The 18,477-nt window shown below is 44.8% G+C and overlaps 4 protein-coding genes across 4 annotated transcripts; all 4 read right to left on the bottom strand.

The window, feature by feature from the left end:
* Positions 1-413: 413 nt before the first annotated feature.
* On the bottom strand, positions 414-2,873 carry LOC140204973 (histone H3). The gene has a single exon (XM_072272013.1). The coding sequence runs from the start codon at positions 1,650-1,652 to the stop codon at positions 1,242-1,244; it is 411 nt and encodes a 136-aa protein (XP_072128114.1). The 5' UTR covers positions 1,653-2,873; the 3' UTR covers positions 414-1,241.
* Positions 2,874-2,961: 88 nt separating this feature from the next.
* LOC140204972 (histone H1-like) lies at positions 2,962-4,172 on the bottom strand. The gene has a single exon (XM_072272012.1). The coding sequence runs from the start codon at positions 4,133-4,135 to the stop codon at positions 3,542-3,544; it is 594 nt and encodes a 197-aa protein (XP_072128113.1). The 5' UTR covers positions 4,136-4,172; the 3' UTR covers positions 2,962-3,541.
* Positions 4,173-14,964: 10,792 nt separating this feature from the next.
* Positions 14,965-16,575, bottom strand: LOC140205446 (histone H3). Its single transcript, XM_072273053.1, has one exon. The coding sequence runs from the start codon at positions 16,409-16,411 to the stop codon at positions 16,001-16,003; it is 411 nt and encodes a 136-aa protein (XP_072129154.1). The 5' UTR covers positions 16,412-16,575; the 3' UTR covers positions 14,965-16,000.
* Positions 16,576-17,404: 829 nt separating this feature from the next.
* Positions 17,405-18,149, bottom strand: LOC140205445 (histone H1-like). Its single transcript, XM_072273051.1, has one exon. The coding sequence runs from the start codon at positions 18,115-18,117 to the stop codon at positions 17,494-17,496; it is 624 nt and encodes a 207-aa protein (XP_072129152.1). The 5' UTR covers positions 18,118-18,149; the 3' UTR covers positions 17,405-17,493.
* Between the last annotated feature and the right edge of the window lie 328 nt (positions 18,150-18,477).

The following is an 18,477-nucleotide window of genomic DNA, read 5'->3' as shown; positions in this document are numbered from 1 at the left end:
GTTAGTTTTTGGAGAATTGAGCAGTTATCCAGGGTGGTAATGTTGCTGGCCGACCTTCAATATGGGACCTGTGCGTTTTCAAGTTTATCAGGAGCACTGGTTATGGAGATGGAAAATGAAAGGCCATTCTCTGATTCTGTCTCCACCCCATCCCCCTGCGTTTTGCTTTGAATGTTTACTCTTTATTGTGCGATTAAAGTTCAAAGAAACGGGTGGATTAGGTAACACACATCAAAGTTGCTGGTGAACGCAGCAGGCCAGGCAGCATCTCTAGGAAGAGGTACAGTCGACGTTTCAGGCCGAGACCCTTCGTCAGGACTAACTAGTAAGAGATCTCTTACTAGTTAGTCGTGACGAAGGGTCTCGGCCTGAAACGTCGACTGTACCTCTTCCTAGAGATGCTGCCTGGCCGGCTGCGTTCACCAGCAACTTTGATGTGTGTTGCTTGGATTTCCAGCATCTGCAGAATTCCTCGTGAGTGGATGAGGTTGTCAGGTAATTATTGACAATTATGCCACGGGATTGAAACCGTTCCGAACACAGACTGAGCAGTGCCGAGTCACGAATAGCCCGGTTGTGACATGGAGGTGAATTCCCATTCACTTTTGATGAGCGCAGCAAACCAATGAAGGAAGCAGAAAGAAAGGCGTCGAAAGGAAATATCGGTTTCTCGGACAACCGGACACTTTAAGATCCCGCCGAAAGATATTTACTGATCTGTAATCTGCAAAATGCTTTGAATCATTAATACGATGAAGATTTACTTTAGAGTAACACCCTACGTGTTATTTAACTCACCAGCTTGAATGTTTCTGGTTATTGAGCTTCGAAAAGCCGATTCAGTTTATAGTCGCGGTCGGTCTATGTAGAAAGGGCTTGCTGTGAAAGCAACTGAATACCAGCGTCAGCAGACTGTTGTGTCCCCGTGAACCCATCGCGGACTCGACCAGAAATGGGACTGGTTACAAAATGAAGGACTGCATTTATTATAGCCTATCTCCTAAACAGGAACCGCAAATACCTGGGAAAACATACCCACAAATGCGAACTGTAAACGGCACAGAACTACCGATTCTCCGCTTTCAGGCTGCGTTTGGAGTTTGTGTGATTAACGGGGAAGTCTTATTGAACACCTACAGGGGGAATAGCGTGCCCCTAACACAAGTACTGAGAGCCCTCTTCTCTGCCGGAGTGGTGGCTCTGAAAAGAGCCTTTTGTTGTGCTTGGTGCCGAGGTCGGGTTTAGGCGCGCTCGCCGCGGATACGCCGGGCCAGCTGGATGTCTTTGGGCATGATGGTGACTCGCTTGGCGTGGATGGCGCACAGGTTGGTGTCCTCAAAGAGACCCACCAGGTAAGCTTCGCTGGCCTCCTGCAGGGCCATGACGGCCGAGCTCTGGAAGCGCAGATCGGTTTTGAAGTCCTGAGCGATTTCGCGCACCAGGCGCTGGAAGGGCAGTTTGCGGATGAGCAACTCGGTGGATTTCTGGTAGCGCCGGATCTCCCTCAGAGCCACGGTGCCGGGTCGGTAGCGATGGGGCTTCTTCACTCCGCCTGTTGCTGGAGCACTCTTGCGCGCCGCTTTGGTCGCCAGTTGTTTACGGGGAGCTTTGCCACCGGTCGATTTACGCGCTGTTTGCTTGGTCCGAGCCATTCTCCTTCAGCAGTGCGATTACAGCCTGAAATATCAGGATTGAAGTGTCAGAGCAGACGCTGGGTCTGGCTTTTAAAGAGTTGATGAAGGGCCGCCCGGCTCCCCTTCTGATTGGTTGGAATGGAGATGTCCATCATAGGGTCTCAGCAGTGCGATTGGCTGGCTTTCCTTAATCAGTTTGAAGCTGTCCGGCGTGGGGGTTGAGGAATATTATCTGTGACCAAATATGGAAACTAGTGACTGAGGGTCAGAATCCAGCCAATCCGACTGCAGGGATTGGATGTCCGGTCAATTTCAAATCGCCCGCCAATTTCTAGAGCTATCGGGGCTAGTTGCCTAGTTACAGTAATAGAATCATGAATTGTCAAATTTCACCTTCACTTAAATAATCGTTTTTACTTCTCTCAATTATTTAAATCTGAATGTTTGCATATTTAGTGTATAGCTTCTTGAGGCGAGTGAATTCAGTTCTGCCGGAAATGGGAGGATAAGGAGAGGATTGAGATCAATTTTATTTACTGTACCTGTATATACGAAATGTCTTTTTTGGGAAAATAAATAATCTATATGGGAGGCAGGGTTTAAGGTTCGGCACAACATTGTGGGCCGAAGGGCCTGTACTGTGCTGTACTGTTCTATGTTCTAAGCATATATATATATAAAATAGTACAAATAATGCAAAGACAGTCATAGCATGTTACCGGGTAATTTCTGTATGTTTCATCCCTCTCCAGTCCATTGCCAGAGCCGGATCGCCCGCCAATTTCAAATCGCCCGCCAATTTTTTGAGCAACCGGGGCTCGTTGCTTACAATTAATAATAATGAATGATCTAATTTCATCTTTATTTAAATCAGCATTTTAACCTCTCAATTAATTGAACCTGAATGTTTGCACGTTTACTGAATAGCTTCTCGAGGTGAGTTAATTCAGTCCTGCCGGAAACTTGAAAACAAAGAATTAAGATCGATTTAATTTACTGCATTTACTAAATTGTTTTTTGGGGGAAACAAAGCCGCAACAGAATCACAGGAATCAATGGCAAACAATTAAATTATCTATCTCTGCCCGCTCCAAGTCGTTGCTCAACGACAAACCCATTGTCGCCCTCTCCTTTTATACACAGCGCTCTGACCTGCCGAGAGAAACAGTGTCGGAGTAATGGAGCAGAGAGAGGCATTTCATCTTACAGCTCTGTCCCAATTTTACTCCACCGCTAATTTCCAACGCTTGATCCGAACATAGAATGGAAATACAGCGCTCCGCGCAGCCCTTCAGAAGCGCGAGTTCTTTATTGAATCAGAATCAGGTTTAATATCACCGGCATATATCGTAAAATTTATTAACTTGGCGGCAGCAGTACAATGCAATACATGATAATATAGGAAAAGTAAATAAGTATATATACATATATAAAATAGTTAAAAGTACTACATGTTACCCGGTAATTTCTGTACCATGTTTCATCCCTCTCCAGTCCATGCCCAGAGCCTGTTCCCTCTCCTCAGATAGTTTAGCAGTTTTGTCACTTTAACCCTTAATTGAAACTTCCATGTTGGACTTTGAGCTGAGACAGAGATTCTCCGCCAGTGCTACCATCTCCCGGCCCCAAATAAGAAACGGCCTTTGAACGGAGACTGAAGCGGAACAAATTCATGTCCAATTGAGTCTCGGTCCGAACATCCGATACTGTATTTTATTTCAGATAGTAGGGAAGGGACGGCAACGCCGAATGTCAACGAGGCACCGGGGATCCCGGGTTTTCTGAAAGTAGTTCGTACTGACATCTAAACCGACCAGGATCTGGAATCGCGTGATTCTGGATCAGCTCTTATCTGGGAGATGTGGGTGGCTCTTAAAAGAGCCTTTGGTTTCGGGTCTTTACTGTATTTACTTTTTGGCCGCTGTCTTCTTGGTTTTCACAGATTTTGCCTTCGGCTTGGGTTTTGCCGACTTCTTGGCCACCTTGGGGGCTGCGACCTTCTTCGGACTCTTGGGCTTCTGCGCGGTCTTCTTGGTCGCTGTTTTCTTAGCTGCCGCTTTTTTAACCGCAGTTTTCTTAACCCCTTTGGTCTTGGTGGGAGATTTCTTGGCACCTGTTTTCTTGGCCACAGATTTCTTGGTCGCTGGTTTCTTCGCTTTTTTCACGACTTTCCCGGTATGTTCTTTTTTAGCGGCTCTCAAGGAGCCGGAGGCACCTGCGCCCTTAGTGTGAACCAGGGTGCCTTTATCCAATTTCCTTTTAATGGCCATCCTGATCTGACCTTTCAGCTTTTGTACATCGACGCCGCTGCTGGCCAAACTCTTCTTTATCGCGGCTACGGACACCCCTCGCTGACTGCGGCAATCGGCCACAATCTTGTCGATCTGATCGCCCAGTTTGGGACCGGTTGACTTGGTCCGGACGGCCGCCTTCTTCTTCTTGGTAGCCTTGGGTGTGGTGGCGGGTGCTGCTGGTGGAGCCACTTCTGCGGTCTCGGTCATGGTCGGAACCTCTGCACAAACTCTCTCGAACTCTGAAGTGAGTGAGAAATGAAGCGAGAGGCGGCGGTGCTGAGCAATTTAAAGGCAGCGAGCGGACGGGGCGGAGACATCCTGCAGTCAGCTCCCGGCCGCTCCGTCTCTCTGTGTTTCTCTCTCCCGAAAAACTCTCCGATTCCGATTAAAATAGGACATCCCCAAGACCCAGACCGCTCTCTGTCTGTGCCCGAGGCCGGATTCTCTGCTGTAAAGAAAGCTTGGTCCGAATTAAATGCAGCAGTTTCTATATCAACCCGTTTCACTGCTGTACTGGTCTTCTTCTTACCCGAGATCGCGACATTTTCGCAGTTTTCTGACTGAAATATTGAAACCAACGAAAAAGTTGCGGTTAATTCCCACTTCAGGACTGAGCTGGGGAGCTGGGCCACCCCGTGACAGAGAAATCGTTTTATTTTCGAAAGGTGGGGTTGAAAAATCCAGCGATGTGGCCGGACTCACAAACACAGAGATACCAGTCTAAGCCATCCGGCCCTCTGACACACTCTCTCTGACACACCCACAAAATGCTGGACTCAGGGTTCGGCCCGAAATGTCCACAGTACTTTTTTCCATAGATGCTGTCTGGCCTGCTGAGTTCCTCCAGCATTTTGTACGTGTTGCTCGGATTTCCAGCATCTGCAGTTTTTATCTTGTTTACTCTCTGACACACCGTTCAAATCTGTATATTCACAGCAAACTGTTGGCCCGGTGCACAGTTCCCGGCGCAGGTTTTCTTCTCCGATCGACCTGCTCTCCGGATTATTCGCATGTTATTTGTATAATTCCAGTTCAGTAACACCCCGAAACCGGCGCTCCTCACAGTCCTGATCCCTGGTTAGTGTTAGATTTATCTCCTCCTTAAGTGGGCTGCACGTTCAGTTTAAATAGGAGATGAAGACCGTTAATTGACCTCCCTACTTTTATGTTCAATTCCTCAGTTAATCTCACAAATCTGTTTGAGTTCCTTGAAGAGGTAACCCAGAGATTTGATGAGGGCATCATAGCCACATCGTATTAGAGATGCTTCATTCAGAAGAAAAGTATCAATGAAACATAAATTAGACAAAGTCCCTACGGAACTGCAGTCTGGAAGGTTAGATGACACGGGAATCCAGGGAGAGGTAGAAGTGGATAGATACTCGGCTTGATGTTAGGAGACGGGGGTGATGGTCGAAGGTTGTTTACGGGACTGGAGATCAGTCAGGAGTGACGAGTCACAGGGTTCGGCGCCGGTCCCATTGCTTTTCATCTTTCATATAAAGAATTTGGATGAGAGTGTACAAGACATGGATAGTTTGTTTGAAGATGACACTAAGCTAGGTGGTTGAGTCATAGAGCAACAAAGCGCAGATACGACGTCCACATTCCTCCCAACTTCCGGATTAAACGCCCTGACTGACTGATGTCTTTCACTGCCCGGTCTGCCAGTGATGCCACTTTCAATGAACAATGCTCTTGTACTTCTCATTCCCTCTCTCCAGTGACACTCCCTAGTTCCCCACCATTCATGTCCTACCTTGATTTGACTTTCCAAAATACGTCATCTGAATTGTAATCCATTTGTCAATCCTCTGTCAGGCCTTCTGCTTTTACCCATCTTGATGTGCTGTAGCACTGCAAGTACCTCCTCCTCGGTAACATAAATGTCCTAGAAAAGATCTCCACTTGTTTATTTTATCTCTTGAGAATGATTTTCTCCTTGGTAAACATTGAAGAGAAAATTCATTACAAATCCCACCCACCTGCAGCTGAAGATCTTGGCAGACATGCTGATCTCTAAGGAGACCGAACCTCTCCCTAGCCACCCCTTTACTCTTAATACAGCTGGAGAACCTCTTGGGAGATTCCTTAACCTTACCTGCCAGACCCATCTCAAACCTTCTCTTTGCCTTCTGGTTTCCCTCCTAAGAGTGTTGTTAATCTTCTAATAGTTATCAAATGACTTGCTCGATGCTAATCTCCTGGATGAAGTGTTTGTCTCCTTTTTGTCTTGACCCTATCTTCAATATCTCTCATTAGCCAAGGTTCCTAATACTTGCCAGGTTATCCTTCACCCAAACAGGAACATACTGTTCTTGGACACTTGCTTTTCCACTTATTAACTCCTCCCACTTGCCATTCATTCATTTCCTTTCATACAACCTCTTCAAATAGACCTTGTCTGGATCTGAATTCCACCAACATGACCCTGCTGCAGTTCACAGCCCTAACCAGTGGAGCTGACCAATCCTTTGCCATTACTAAATTAAACTAGCAGAGAGACTGAAGAAGGTATCAGAAATTACATGGGAATCTTGGTTAACTGAGTGTCAGCAGTACATTCCAGGCATCCACCACTCTCCAGGCAAAATATTTGCACTGTACCACACATTTGAACATTCCCATACTCATCTTAAATGCTTGTCCACTCATATTAGATATTTAATCCCTGGGGAAATTGTTGTCTTCTCTGTCAATGCTTCTCATAATCTTATAACCACTGCCAGGTTTCTCTGAAGCTCCACCTCCCAAGAGAAATCACCCAAATTTGCCTAAATTCTCCTTATAGCATATGCTTCTAATCCAGGTAACATCCTAGTAAATGTACACTCTGAACCCTCTCCAAAGACTTCAAGTCTTTCCTATAATGTAACCAACAGAATTGAATGCAGTATTCCAGAGGAGACCTAACTCGACTTTTGGACTCTACTCCAGAGGAGGCCTAGACTCTACTCTAGAGAAGACCTATCTCGACTTTTAGACTTTATCCTAGATGACGCCTTACTATACCCTTGGACTCTACACCATAGAAGACAAAGCTAAACTGTCAGACTCTACTCTAGAGGAGGCCTAACTAGACTTTTAGACTCTATTCCAGAGGAGGCCAAACTACAATTTTAGACTTTGCTCCAGGCAAGGCCATAATAGTCTTCTAAACTCTACTCCAGAGGAGGCCTAGACACTATTCTTTAGGAGGCCTAACTAGACTTTTAGACTCTGTTCCAGAGGAGGTCGAAACAGAATTCCAGTGGTGCTGGAGTAGACTTTTAGACTGTACTCTAGAAGGGTACTAACTAGATTTTTAGATCCTATTCAAGAGAAAGCCTAACTAGATTTTTATACTCTGTTCTAGAGAGGCCTAGACTCTACTCCAGATGAAGTCTAACTAGACTTTTAGACTTTACACCAGACGAGGCCTAACTATACCTTTGAACTCTACTCCACACGAAGCCATACTAGACACTTAGACGCTATTCCAGGTGAGGCCTGAACAATACTTCAGAGGAGGCCTAACTAGACTTCTAGACTCTCTTCCAGAGGAGGACTAGATAGTTCTTTACAGGAGGCCAAACTAGACATTTAGAATTTACTCGAGAGGATGGCTAATGTTTTATCTTTACTTATGAAAGGCTGCAAGGATAAGCCAGGGACCAAGTCAGTGAGCCGAACATTAATGGTTACACGATTGGCTTGGTGGATGTAGATTGAGGGAGATAGCCTGTACAGTCACCAGCCTTTAAATGAAAAGATTAATCTTCAGGTCCAAATTTACATCTTTCCCTCGCATCCCAAACTCATGCCCCCTACTTTTGGTTTTTCCTAAGCTGGGAAACAACTGTTACAATCCAGCTTCAAAGTTCAAAGTAAATTTATCAAAGAGCATATATATCACCATTTACAACACTGAAATTCATTTTCTTTGGGCATTCTCAGTGAATCCAAGAAACACAATAGAATCAATGAAAGACAACACCCAACAGGATGGACAAACAAATAATGTGCAGAAGACAGTGAACTGTGTGAATACAAAAATAAATAAATAAACAATAAATTTTGAGAATATGAGATGAAGAGTCCTTAAAAGAGAGTGCATAGGTTGTAGGAGTATTTCGATGGTAAGGCAAGTGAAGTTGAGTGACGTTATCCTCTCTGGTTCAAGAACCTTTTGGATGAGGGGTAATAACTATTCCTAAACCTGGTGATGTGGATCCTGAGCCTCCTTCCTGCTGGAAGCAGCAAGAAGAGAGCATGTCCTGAATGGCGGGGCTCCTTGATGATGGATGCTGCTTTCCTGTTACAGTGCTCCATGTAACTGTGCTTCCTTCATACTCCCTTGCTCCAAGGAATAAAAAAACTAGCCTGATCAATCTCTGCCTATTACTGAAGCCCTCTAGTCTTGACAACATCCCTGCAAATCTTTTCTGCACTCTTTCCGGTTTAAACATGTCTTTTCTTCAATAGGATGATCAAAATTGTACAGAGTCCTCCAAAAATTTATACAACTGCAAACGTAATGTCTCAACTCCCATAACCAACACCCAAGCCAAAATAAGCCAGTGTGCCAAATGTGCCCTTCATCATCCTGTCCAGCCATGATGCTGCTTTCAGCAAACTAAGCATTGCTAGATCCCTCTGTTCTGTTAAGCTCCTCAGTGCCTGTACATTTATAGTATACATGAGTCTTGGTTGACATTCCAAAATGTATCATGTCGCATTTATCAAATATTGAAATCCATTTGCTAGTTCTCAGACCACTTCCCTAACTGATCAATATCCATCTGTAATACTTCAATATTTTCAACTCATCCTGATTTTGTATCCTCTGCAAACTTACTGATCAAGCCTTGTACATTTGCATCCAAATCATTTACATAAGTAACAAATAACAGGCGTCCCAACACCAAACCCTGTTGCACTCCAGTCTCCATTCCAAGAAATATGGTTTGACTGTGGTGACACCAGAGTTCGTGGTATAATTGACAGGGATGTTTATTCAGGGTACAATGGGATGTCAATGAAATGGTGAGGGCAAGGAATGGCAGGTGGAATTTAACTCTGACAAGTGTGAAGTGTTGCATTTTGAAAACTGAAAATGCAGGACTTCCACTACAACTGTTGTGACCCTAGAGAGTGTTGTTAAAGAAAAGCACATAGGGATACTTGCATATTGTTCCTTGAAATTAGTGATGTAGATACACAGAATGGTGAAGGTGTATGAAAAGCTGGCTTTCATCAGACAGTGCATTAAGTAAAGGAGTTGGGACCTCATATTACACAAACATGTTGTTGGCGAGACCACAATAGGAAGGATGTCAGTAAATTAGCAAGGATGCAGTGAAGATTCACAACAATGCTTGCAGTGTGGCTTGCCCACAGAAGACAGAATGGAGTGTATTCTGGAGGATGGAGACCAGTGGTGTTCTGTAGAGATCTGTTCTGGCACCCCAGCTGTTTGAGAATTTTATAAGCAACTTGGATGAGGAAGTGGAAGGGTTGGATCGAAAGTTTGCAGATGACACAAAGGTTGGTGAAGTTGTGGATAGTGTAGAATATTGCCATAGGTTAAAATGGCACATTGATAGAACGCAGAGCTGGGCTGAGAAGCAGCAGATGGGGTTCAACCCGTATAAGTGTGAAGTGATTCACTTTGGAAGGCCAATTTTCAAGCCAGAAATTAGGATTAATGGCAGTATTCTTAGCTGTGTGGAGGAACAGAGGTATCATGGGTTCCATGTCCATAGATCCCTCAAAGTTGCTGAATGGGTTGATAGGGCTGTTAAGAAAATGCATGGTATGTTGGCTTTCATTAGTTGGAGGACTGCATTCGAGAGCCACCAGCTCAATAACATGCTGGTTAGACCACACTTGCAATATTGGGTTTACCTCTGCATGCCTCATTGTTGGAAGCTTTGGAGTTGGTGCAGAAAATTTACCAGGATGATGCCTGCAATAGACAACATGTCGAGGATATGTTGAGAAAGCTAGGGCTTTTCTCTCTGGAGTGAAGGAGGATTTCTTATGTTAGTTCTTGATAAAAGACAACTTAGCATAGGTAAAAACTAACACATCTTTATTTGGGACACAGCAGCAATGGGTTCAGCCAGCATGAGTACTATGACCAGTTGACTGGTTCTGGGTTGAATCACCTGCATTGCACACTGGGAACATAATAACACATCTTCCCCCTTTAAAGAAAAAAGGAACACAATTCTGCGTCCTCATAAACCTGCAAGAAGTAATAATGCATTCCAACAAAGACACCTGCAGTACATTAACCAATTGTAATAAGCAAATACAGTCCCTTATTCACACAGCTACTTTCAATACATCTCTGTGGTGGATTGATGATCCCTTTCGATCTAACATTTGTTGCCTCAGATGTATTGTTTTCATCTGCTGCATTTTTATGAGTGTCTTTTTGAGAATTCATGTTTATTTCTTTCACATCCTTCTACTTACATCCTATCGGTTCATCTCTGTTCTTGTTTTTGTTCTTGTTCTTGCTGTGTGGCCATAACTTACTTCACATACCTCATAACGGAGTCCTCGACTATATCCATGTGATCAGTGAGTATTTGCACAAGGTTCAACTGATTCTGTCTCATTTCACAGAGCTCCTTATGTTGGCTGTGCATCATAGATAGCAACTCCTGCTGTTTTGTGTTGAACTATTACTGTTGTCCTGACTTTTGGGTCAGTGTACCTTTTTGTTTTTCATCTTCAACTTTGAAAAGGATCATGGAGATATTTTTTGATTTTCAGTCTTTATCTAGGAGTCAATAAGGGGCAGATTTTGAACCAAAGCTGCATGATGTGGAAGCAAGAATGACGACTTCTTCATTATGATCACTCTGATTAGCACTGGCTAATTGTCATGCTGGTGTAACTGGTACAGATGTCTATAGAATGTGGTGTTCTTGTGCTTCTCTTGCATAATCTCTCTGGAGCTCTTGTGGATGCTGTTACAAGTTTCTCAAGTTACATCAGGTAAGCATCTGAGCCCTTCCAGAACATCTGCACAGCCTTCCTCGTCACTTTTGGTCAGTGAAGCCACTATGAAAACTCTTTTTCACCAGGTTGAGATTTTCACATGCACTCAGACCTAATATTGGCTGTACTTACTTTTCGGCAATCAGTAGCTGTGCATTTAGGTGCTGTCTCTAATGCTTATCACTATATGGCCACTTTTTACTGGTAGTTTCTTTCCAGTATAGCCGGTCACTTTTAACTTCACTGAATAAATCTTGCTCTTTACTTTGAGAGACTTATAATCATCCATGGATAACAGATTTGCCTAGCCTCCAATGTCAAGCTCAAATGGAATTACTATCTCATTCACAGTCACTGGAACAATGCATTCCAATTTACAAGCACCCACCGTCGGTAGAGAATCTACAAAGACTTCCTCCTTTTCTTCAGCAGCTGTGTGCACCTTTGTCTTGGTAGCCCCAGTTTTACAGCACTTTGCAAAATGATTCCACTTCCCACAATTATTGCAGGATTTTCCATATGCAGTAAACATCTTTGGGATGTGCCTACCTCCACATTTGCTGTTTGAGCCTATCTCTTTGCTTTGCCATTGTTTTGGGAACTGCCTTGTGTTCTGCCCTCTGTTTTTACAGCATGAACTGCGCAGCTCCTCAGGTTTTGACTGTATGATCTCCGCTGCCCTAGGCATATTCACAGTCTTTTTCAGTGTTAAAACTTTTTCACAGAGCATTCTTTCTCTGAGAACATTATCTGGGATTCAACAAACTACTTTGTCTTTAACTAGTGAGTCTCTTAAATCTCCAAACTCACAGGACTCAGTGTGTGTAGCTCAGTTTAGTATTGGTCATAACTAACACCTTGTTCTTGATCACAGGAAAAGAACTTATATCTTTCAAACGTGACGTTTTTACTTGGGACAAAATACTCAAACTTTGTCATCAGAGTGTCCAATGCAAAGTCTGTTTCATCAATTTGAAAGCTGTTGTAGATGTCCAAAGCATCTTTTCCAATTACATGTAGAAAGATAGATGTTTTCAAATGTTCATCAGCCCTTCCGGCTCAGTTCACTGATAAATATATATTGAATCGTTGGAACTGTTTCCATTTTTCATTTAGATTGCTGGTAAACTGTAGAGGTGCAGGAGGACTTAGCTTATCCATGACCAAATTTTTGGGCTTTTACCTGAATCATTCTTGGTGAACAACAGCAGCTGCAGGACACAAAGTGCCCTCTGGCAGCTTCTCGCCGTTGGAACCTAGCATCTCTTTCTTAATCGCTCGCAGTATATTTACTCTCTGTGTTTCATCCTCACACCAAACAGTAAACACGAGGAATTTTGCAGATGCTGGAAATTCACGCAACACACCTCAAATTTGCTGGTGAATGCAGCAGGCCAGGCAGCATCTCTAGGAGGAGGTACAGTCGACGTTTCGGGCCGAGACCCTTCGTCAGGACTAACTGAAGGAAGAGCTAGTAAGAGATTTGAAAGTGGGAGGGGGAGGGGGAGATCCAAAATGATAGGAGAAGACAGGAGGGGGAGGGATGGAGCCAACAGCTGGACAGGGGATTGGCAAAAGGGATACATTTTAATTCCACATTCCATTCTCCCAGTGGCCACACATTTTAACTCCACATCCCATTCCCATTCTGATATGTCTATCCACGGCCTCCTCTACTGTAAAGATGAAGCCACACTCAGGTTGGAGGAACAACACCTTATATTCCGTCTGGGTAACCTCCAACCTGATGGCATGAACATTGACCTCCAACTTCCACTAATGCCCCACCTCCCCCTCGTACCCTATCCGTTATTTATTTATATACACACATTCTTTCTCTCTCTCTCTCCTTTTTCTCCCTCTGTTCTTCTGACTATACCCCTTGCCCATCCTCTGGGTTTTTTCCCCCCTCCCCCTTTTCCTTCTCCCTGGGCCTTCTGTCCCATGGTCCTCTCATATCCCTTTTGCCAATCACCTGTCCAGCTCTTGGCACCATCCCTCCCCCTCCTGTCTTCTCCTATCATTTTGGATCTCCCCCTCCCCCTCCCAGTTTCAAATCTCTTACTAGCTCTTCCTTCAGTTAGTCCTGATGAAGGGTCTCGGCCCGAAACGTCGACTGTACCTCTTCCTAGAGATGCTGCCTGGCCTGCTGCGTTCACCAGCAAATTTGATGTGTGTACCCCAAACAGTAATAAGGTCTACAAATTACACCAGGAGATAGAAGAAAATGCATGCCAAAAGGGCAATGTTACAATCATCATTGGGGATTTCAATATGCAATCAGATTGGCAAAATCAGGTTGGTGCTGAATCTCAAGACGGGGAGGCAATTGCTAAGGATGTGGCTTCAGGGTACTTGGAGACACATGATAAAATAACCCATAGTCTGCATGGTTTCCTGAAGGGAAAATCTTGTCTAACAATTCTATTGGAATTCTTTGAAGAAATAACAAGCAGGATAGACAAGGGAGAATTAGTTGATGTATACTTGGATTTTCAGAAGGCCTTTAACAAGGTACCACACATGAGGCTGTTTAACAATTTAAGAGCCCAAGGTATGACAGGAAAGATACTAAAGATAAAATAGTGGCTGATTGGCAGGAAGCAACAAGTGGGAATAAGGAGAGTCTTTTCTGATTGGCTGCCAGTGACTAGTAGTGTTCCACAGGGGTCTGTGTTGGGACCACTTCTTTCTACATTCTATCTCATTGACTTGGATGACGAAATTCATGACTTGCTTACAAAATTTGCAGATGATACGAAGACTAGGTGGAGGGGCAGGTAGTTTTGAAGAAGTAGAGTGGCTACAAAAAAATATAGATTAGGAGAATGGGCAAAGAAGCAGCAGATGAAATACAGTGTTGGGAAGTGTATGATCACGGACTTTGGTAGAAGAAATGAAAGGGTTGACTATTTTCTAAATGGAGAGAAAATTCAAAAATCTGAGGCGCAAAGTGATTTGGGAGTCCTTGTGCAGTATTCCCTAAAGGTTAATTTGCAGGTTCAATCTGTGGTGAGGAAGGCAAATTTCAAGAGGACTAGAAATATAAAAGCAAGGATGTAATGTTGATGCCTTATAAAGCACTGGTGAGGCCTTGCTTAGAGTATAATGAGTAGTTCTGGGCCTTTTATCGGAGAAGGAATGTGCTGACACGGGAGAGGGTTCAAAGGAGCTTCATGAAAATGACTCCAGAATTTAATGGTTAATGGCTTTTCATATAAAAAGTGTTTGATGGCTCTGGCCTTTATTTGCTAGGATGAGGGGTGACCTAATTGAAAATTATCAAATATTAAAAAAAAACCTTGATTGTGTGGATGTTCTATAGCTGGAGAGTCTAGGACCAGAGGAAACAGCTTCACAATAGAGGGGTGTTCTTTTAGAAAGTAGCTGAGGAGGAATTTCTTTAGCCAGAGGGTGGTGAATCTGTGGAATTCATTGCCACGGGCGGCTGTGGAGGCCAAGTCTTTATGTATATTTAAGGCAGAGTTTGGTAGATTCTTTGTTCAGGGTATCAAGGGATACAAGGAGAAGGCAGGAAATGGGGCTGAGAGGGAAATGGATCAGAGTTGATGAAATGGAGGAGCAGATTTTATGGGCCAAATGACAAAATTCTACTCCTATTTCTTATGATGGGGAGAGTGAAATTGCACATTTTGGCAGGAAAAATATGCAATAAAGCATGTTGTTTAAATGCTGAGATCAAAAGGGCTGGAGGTACAGACGGAATTTAGGGCCTGGTGCATCATTCACAAGGGTTTATTCTCAGGTGCGGATGTAATTAGGAATATGAACAGAATGTTATCTGATGAAGGGAATTCGGACTGAAACATTAACTGTTCCTCTATTCTTTGGCACTGCCTGACCTGTTTTCTACTCAATTTTCATTATTCTAGTCTTTTCTTCACATTTGTCTTTTTCCAGAATATCATCGGATAATTGAGCAGAAAACTAAAGAGATTTTGCCTCAGTTTTTTTTATTTCAAAATATACTTTATTCAAAAATAAATATATACAATAAACCATTCAATAACTTTTCATCCTTTACATACGTTTCCATTATACTCAGTAAAATACCCGTGTTTATAGCCACCCACGTGGCACTCCAGTAGTTCAGCTTAGCATCTCATTGTTGAGGGGTATACTCCTCGCCCACCGACCCCTCCCACTCCCACGGGTGGAGAAACCTATACTGTGGTCCTTCCCCACCGGGCCCTTGTAATGTTACTGACTGACCTTCAATATGGGACGCATGAGACTTCAGGTTTATCTGGAGCGCTAGATTTCTGTTCGGTTGTGGCTAGGTCGTTGGAAATTGGCGGTTGTGGAGATGGAAGATGAGAGACTGCGCTCTGCAAACAAGAGAAAATCCGAGCAACACGGACAAAACACTGAAAGAACTCAGCAGGCCAGGCAACATTTTATGTGGGCTGCTCTCTGCTCCGTCCATCCCTCTGAATTCCCATTCACTTCTAACGAGCGCAGTGAGCCAGAGAGCGGCCTCATTCACCAATGAACAGAGAGCAGCGAGGAACCGTCAGTTCCCCGGATGACAGGAAGTTTGAAAATCCCGCCGAAAGTTATTTAGTGATCTGCAGTCTGCAGAAATTATGCATTAACCCGTTAAATTTTGATAGAAATTATTTTAAGCAGCAGTCCGAGCGTTATTAACTCTGCGATTTGAATATATCAGGTTATTTAGCCTCCAAAACCGATCTACTCTTTATATTCGCTATCGGTCTATGTATAAACTTTATACACTGGACTCTTCTCAAACCGCGGTCAAAGGAGTTTGCAGTGGGAAGATACCGAAATTATAGCAACTAAATTGTTGTCCCCGTGAATCTATCATGGTCTCGAACAGAAATGAAACTGGCTACTAAATGGAAGACTGAATCTATTTAAGTTTGTGATAGACGGGGACGTCTTGTTGACTAAAACAACCAATGGGGGGGGGGTGTCAGAAGGGAATGTAGTTTTGCTAATACGAAGAGCAGTGAACGGACAATGATAGCTCTTTTTCTCTGCCGGATTAGTGGCTCTGAAAAGAGCCTTTTGTTGTGCTTGGTGCCGAGGTCGGGTTTAGGCGCGCTCGCCGCGGATACGCCGGGCCAGCTGGATGTCTTTGGGCATGATGGTGACTCGCTTGGCGTGGATGGCGCACAGGTTGGTGTCCTCAAAGAGCCCCACCAGGTAAGCTTCGCTGGCCTCCTGCAGGGCCATGACGGCCGAGCTCTGGAAGCGCAGATCGGTTTTGAAGTCCTGAGCGATTTCGCGCACCAGGCGCTGGAAGGGCAGTTTGCGGATGAGCAACTCGGTGGATTTCTGGTAGCGCCGGATCTCCCTCAGAGCCACGGTGCCGGGCCGGTAGCGATGGGGCTTCTTCACTCCGCCTGTTGCTGGAGCACTCTTGCGCGCCGCTTTGGTCGCCAGTTGTTTGCGGGGAGCTTTGCCACCGGTCGATTTACGCGCTGTTTGCTTGGTCCGAGCCATTCTCCTTCAGCAGTGCGATTACAGCCTGAAATATCAGGATTGAAGTGTCAGAGCAGACGCTGGGTCTGGCTTTTAAAGAGTTGATGAAGGGCCGCCCAGCTCCCTCTGATTGGTTGGAATGGAGATGTCCATCATAGGGTCTCAGCAGTGCGATTGGATGTCTTTGCTTAATCAGTTTGAAGCTGTCCGGCGTGGGGGTTGAGGAATATTATCTGTGACCAAATATGGAAACGAGTGACTGAGGGTCAGAATCCAGCCAATCCGACTGCAGGGATTGGATGTCCGGTCAATTTCAAATCGCCCGCCAATTTCTAGAGCTATCGGGGCTAGTTGCTTACAGTTAATAGAATCATGAATTGTCAAATTTCCACCTTCATTTTAATTATCGTTTTTACTTCTTTCAATTATCTGAATCTGAATGTTTGCATATTTAGTGAATAGCTTCTTGAGGCGAGTGAATTCAGTTCTGCCGGAAATGGGAGGATAGTGAGAGGATTGAGATCAATTTTATTTACTGTATATATTAAATGTTTTTTGGGGGGAAATAAATAATCTATTACACTAAGTATATATGTATATTAAAATGTTATAAAGTACAAATAATGCGAAGACAGTCATTGCTTGTTACCGGGTTCATCCCTCTCCAGTCCATTCCCAGAGCCGGATCCCTCTCCCTAAATCTCTCCTCACCGATAGTTCAGCAGTTTTAGTCATATTAACCATGAATTGGGGAACTCCCAATTTGGGATTAGCGCTGTGAGAGAGGGTTTCTCCGGCAGTGTTACCATCTCCCGGCATCTATGAGAAAGAAACGGCCTTTGGACGGAGACTGAAGCGGAACACATCCGTGTCCGATTGAGTCTCGGTCCGAATATCCGATACTGTATTTTATTTCAGATACTAGGGAAGGGACGGTATTGCCGAATATCAACGAGGCACTGGGGTCCCCAGGTTTTCGGGAAACAGTTCGTACTGACATCTAAACCGACCAGGATCTGGAATCGCGCGATTCTGGATCAGCTCTTATCTGGGAAATGTGGGTGGCTCTTAAAAGAGCCTTTGGTTTCGGGTCTTTACTGTATTTACTTTTTGGCCGCTGTCTTCTTGGCTTTCACAGACTTTGCCTTCGGCTTGGGTTTTGCCGACTTCTTGGCCACCTTGGGGGCTGCGACCTTCTTCGGACTCTTGGGCTTCTGCGCGGTCTTCTTGGTCGCTGTTTTCTTAGCTGCCGCTTTTTTAACCGCAGTTTTCTTAACCCCTTTGGTTTTGGCGGGAGATTTCTTGGCACCTGTTTTCCTGGCCACAGATTTCTTGGTCACTGCCTTCTTGGTCTTAGATGCCTTGGCCGCTGGTTTCTTCGCTTTTTTCACGACTTTCCCGGTATGTTCTTTTTTAGCGGCTCTCAAGGAGCCGGAGGCACCTGCGCCCTTAGTGTGAACCAGGGTGCCTTTATCCAATTTCCTTTTAATGGCCATCCTGATCTGACCTTTCAGCTTTTGTACATCGACGCCGCTGCTGGCCAAACTCTTCTTTATCGCGGCTACGGACACCCCTCGCTGACTGCGGCAATCGGCCACAATCTTGTCGATCTGATCGCCCAGTTTGGGACCGGTTGACTTGGTCCGGACGGCCGCCTTCTTCTTCTTGGCAGCCTTGGGTGTGGTGGCGGGTGCTGCTGGTGGAGCCACTTCTGCGGTCTCGGTCATGGTCGGAACCTCTACACAAACTCTCTCGAACTCTGAAGTGTGTGAGAAATGAAGCGAGAGGCGGCGGTGCTGAGCAATTTAAAGGCAGCGAGCGGACGGGGCGGAGACATCCTGCAGGCAGCTCCCGGCCGCTCCGTCTCTCTGTGTTTCTCTCTCCCGAAAAACTCCCCGATTGCAATGAAATTAGGGCATCCCCAAGACCCAGACCGCTCTCTGTCTGTGCCCGAGGCCGGATTCTCTGCTGTAAAGGAAGTTTGGTCCGAATTAAACGCAGCAATTTCCATATAAACCTGTTTCACGACTGCACTGACCTCGTTCTCTACCGCGATCGCGATATTTTCGCTGTTTTCCAACTGAAAT

This window comes from Mobula birostris, chromosome 11 (assembly GCF_030028105.1).
Source record: "Mobula birostris isolate sMobBir1 chromosome 11, sMobBir1.hap1, whole genome shotgun sequence".
NCBI classification, from domain to species: domain Eukaryota; kingdom Metazoa; phylum Chordata; class Chondrichthyes; order Myliobatiformes; family Myliobatidae; genus Mobula; species Mobula birostris.
Note: the sequence above shows the minus strand (reverse complement) of the source record. Positions and strands in the feature narration are given on the sequence as shown.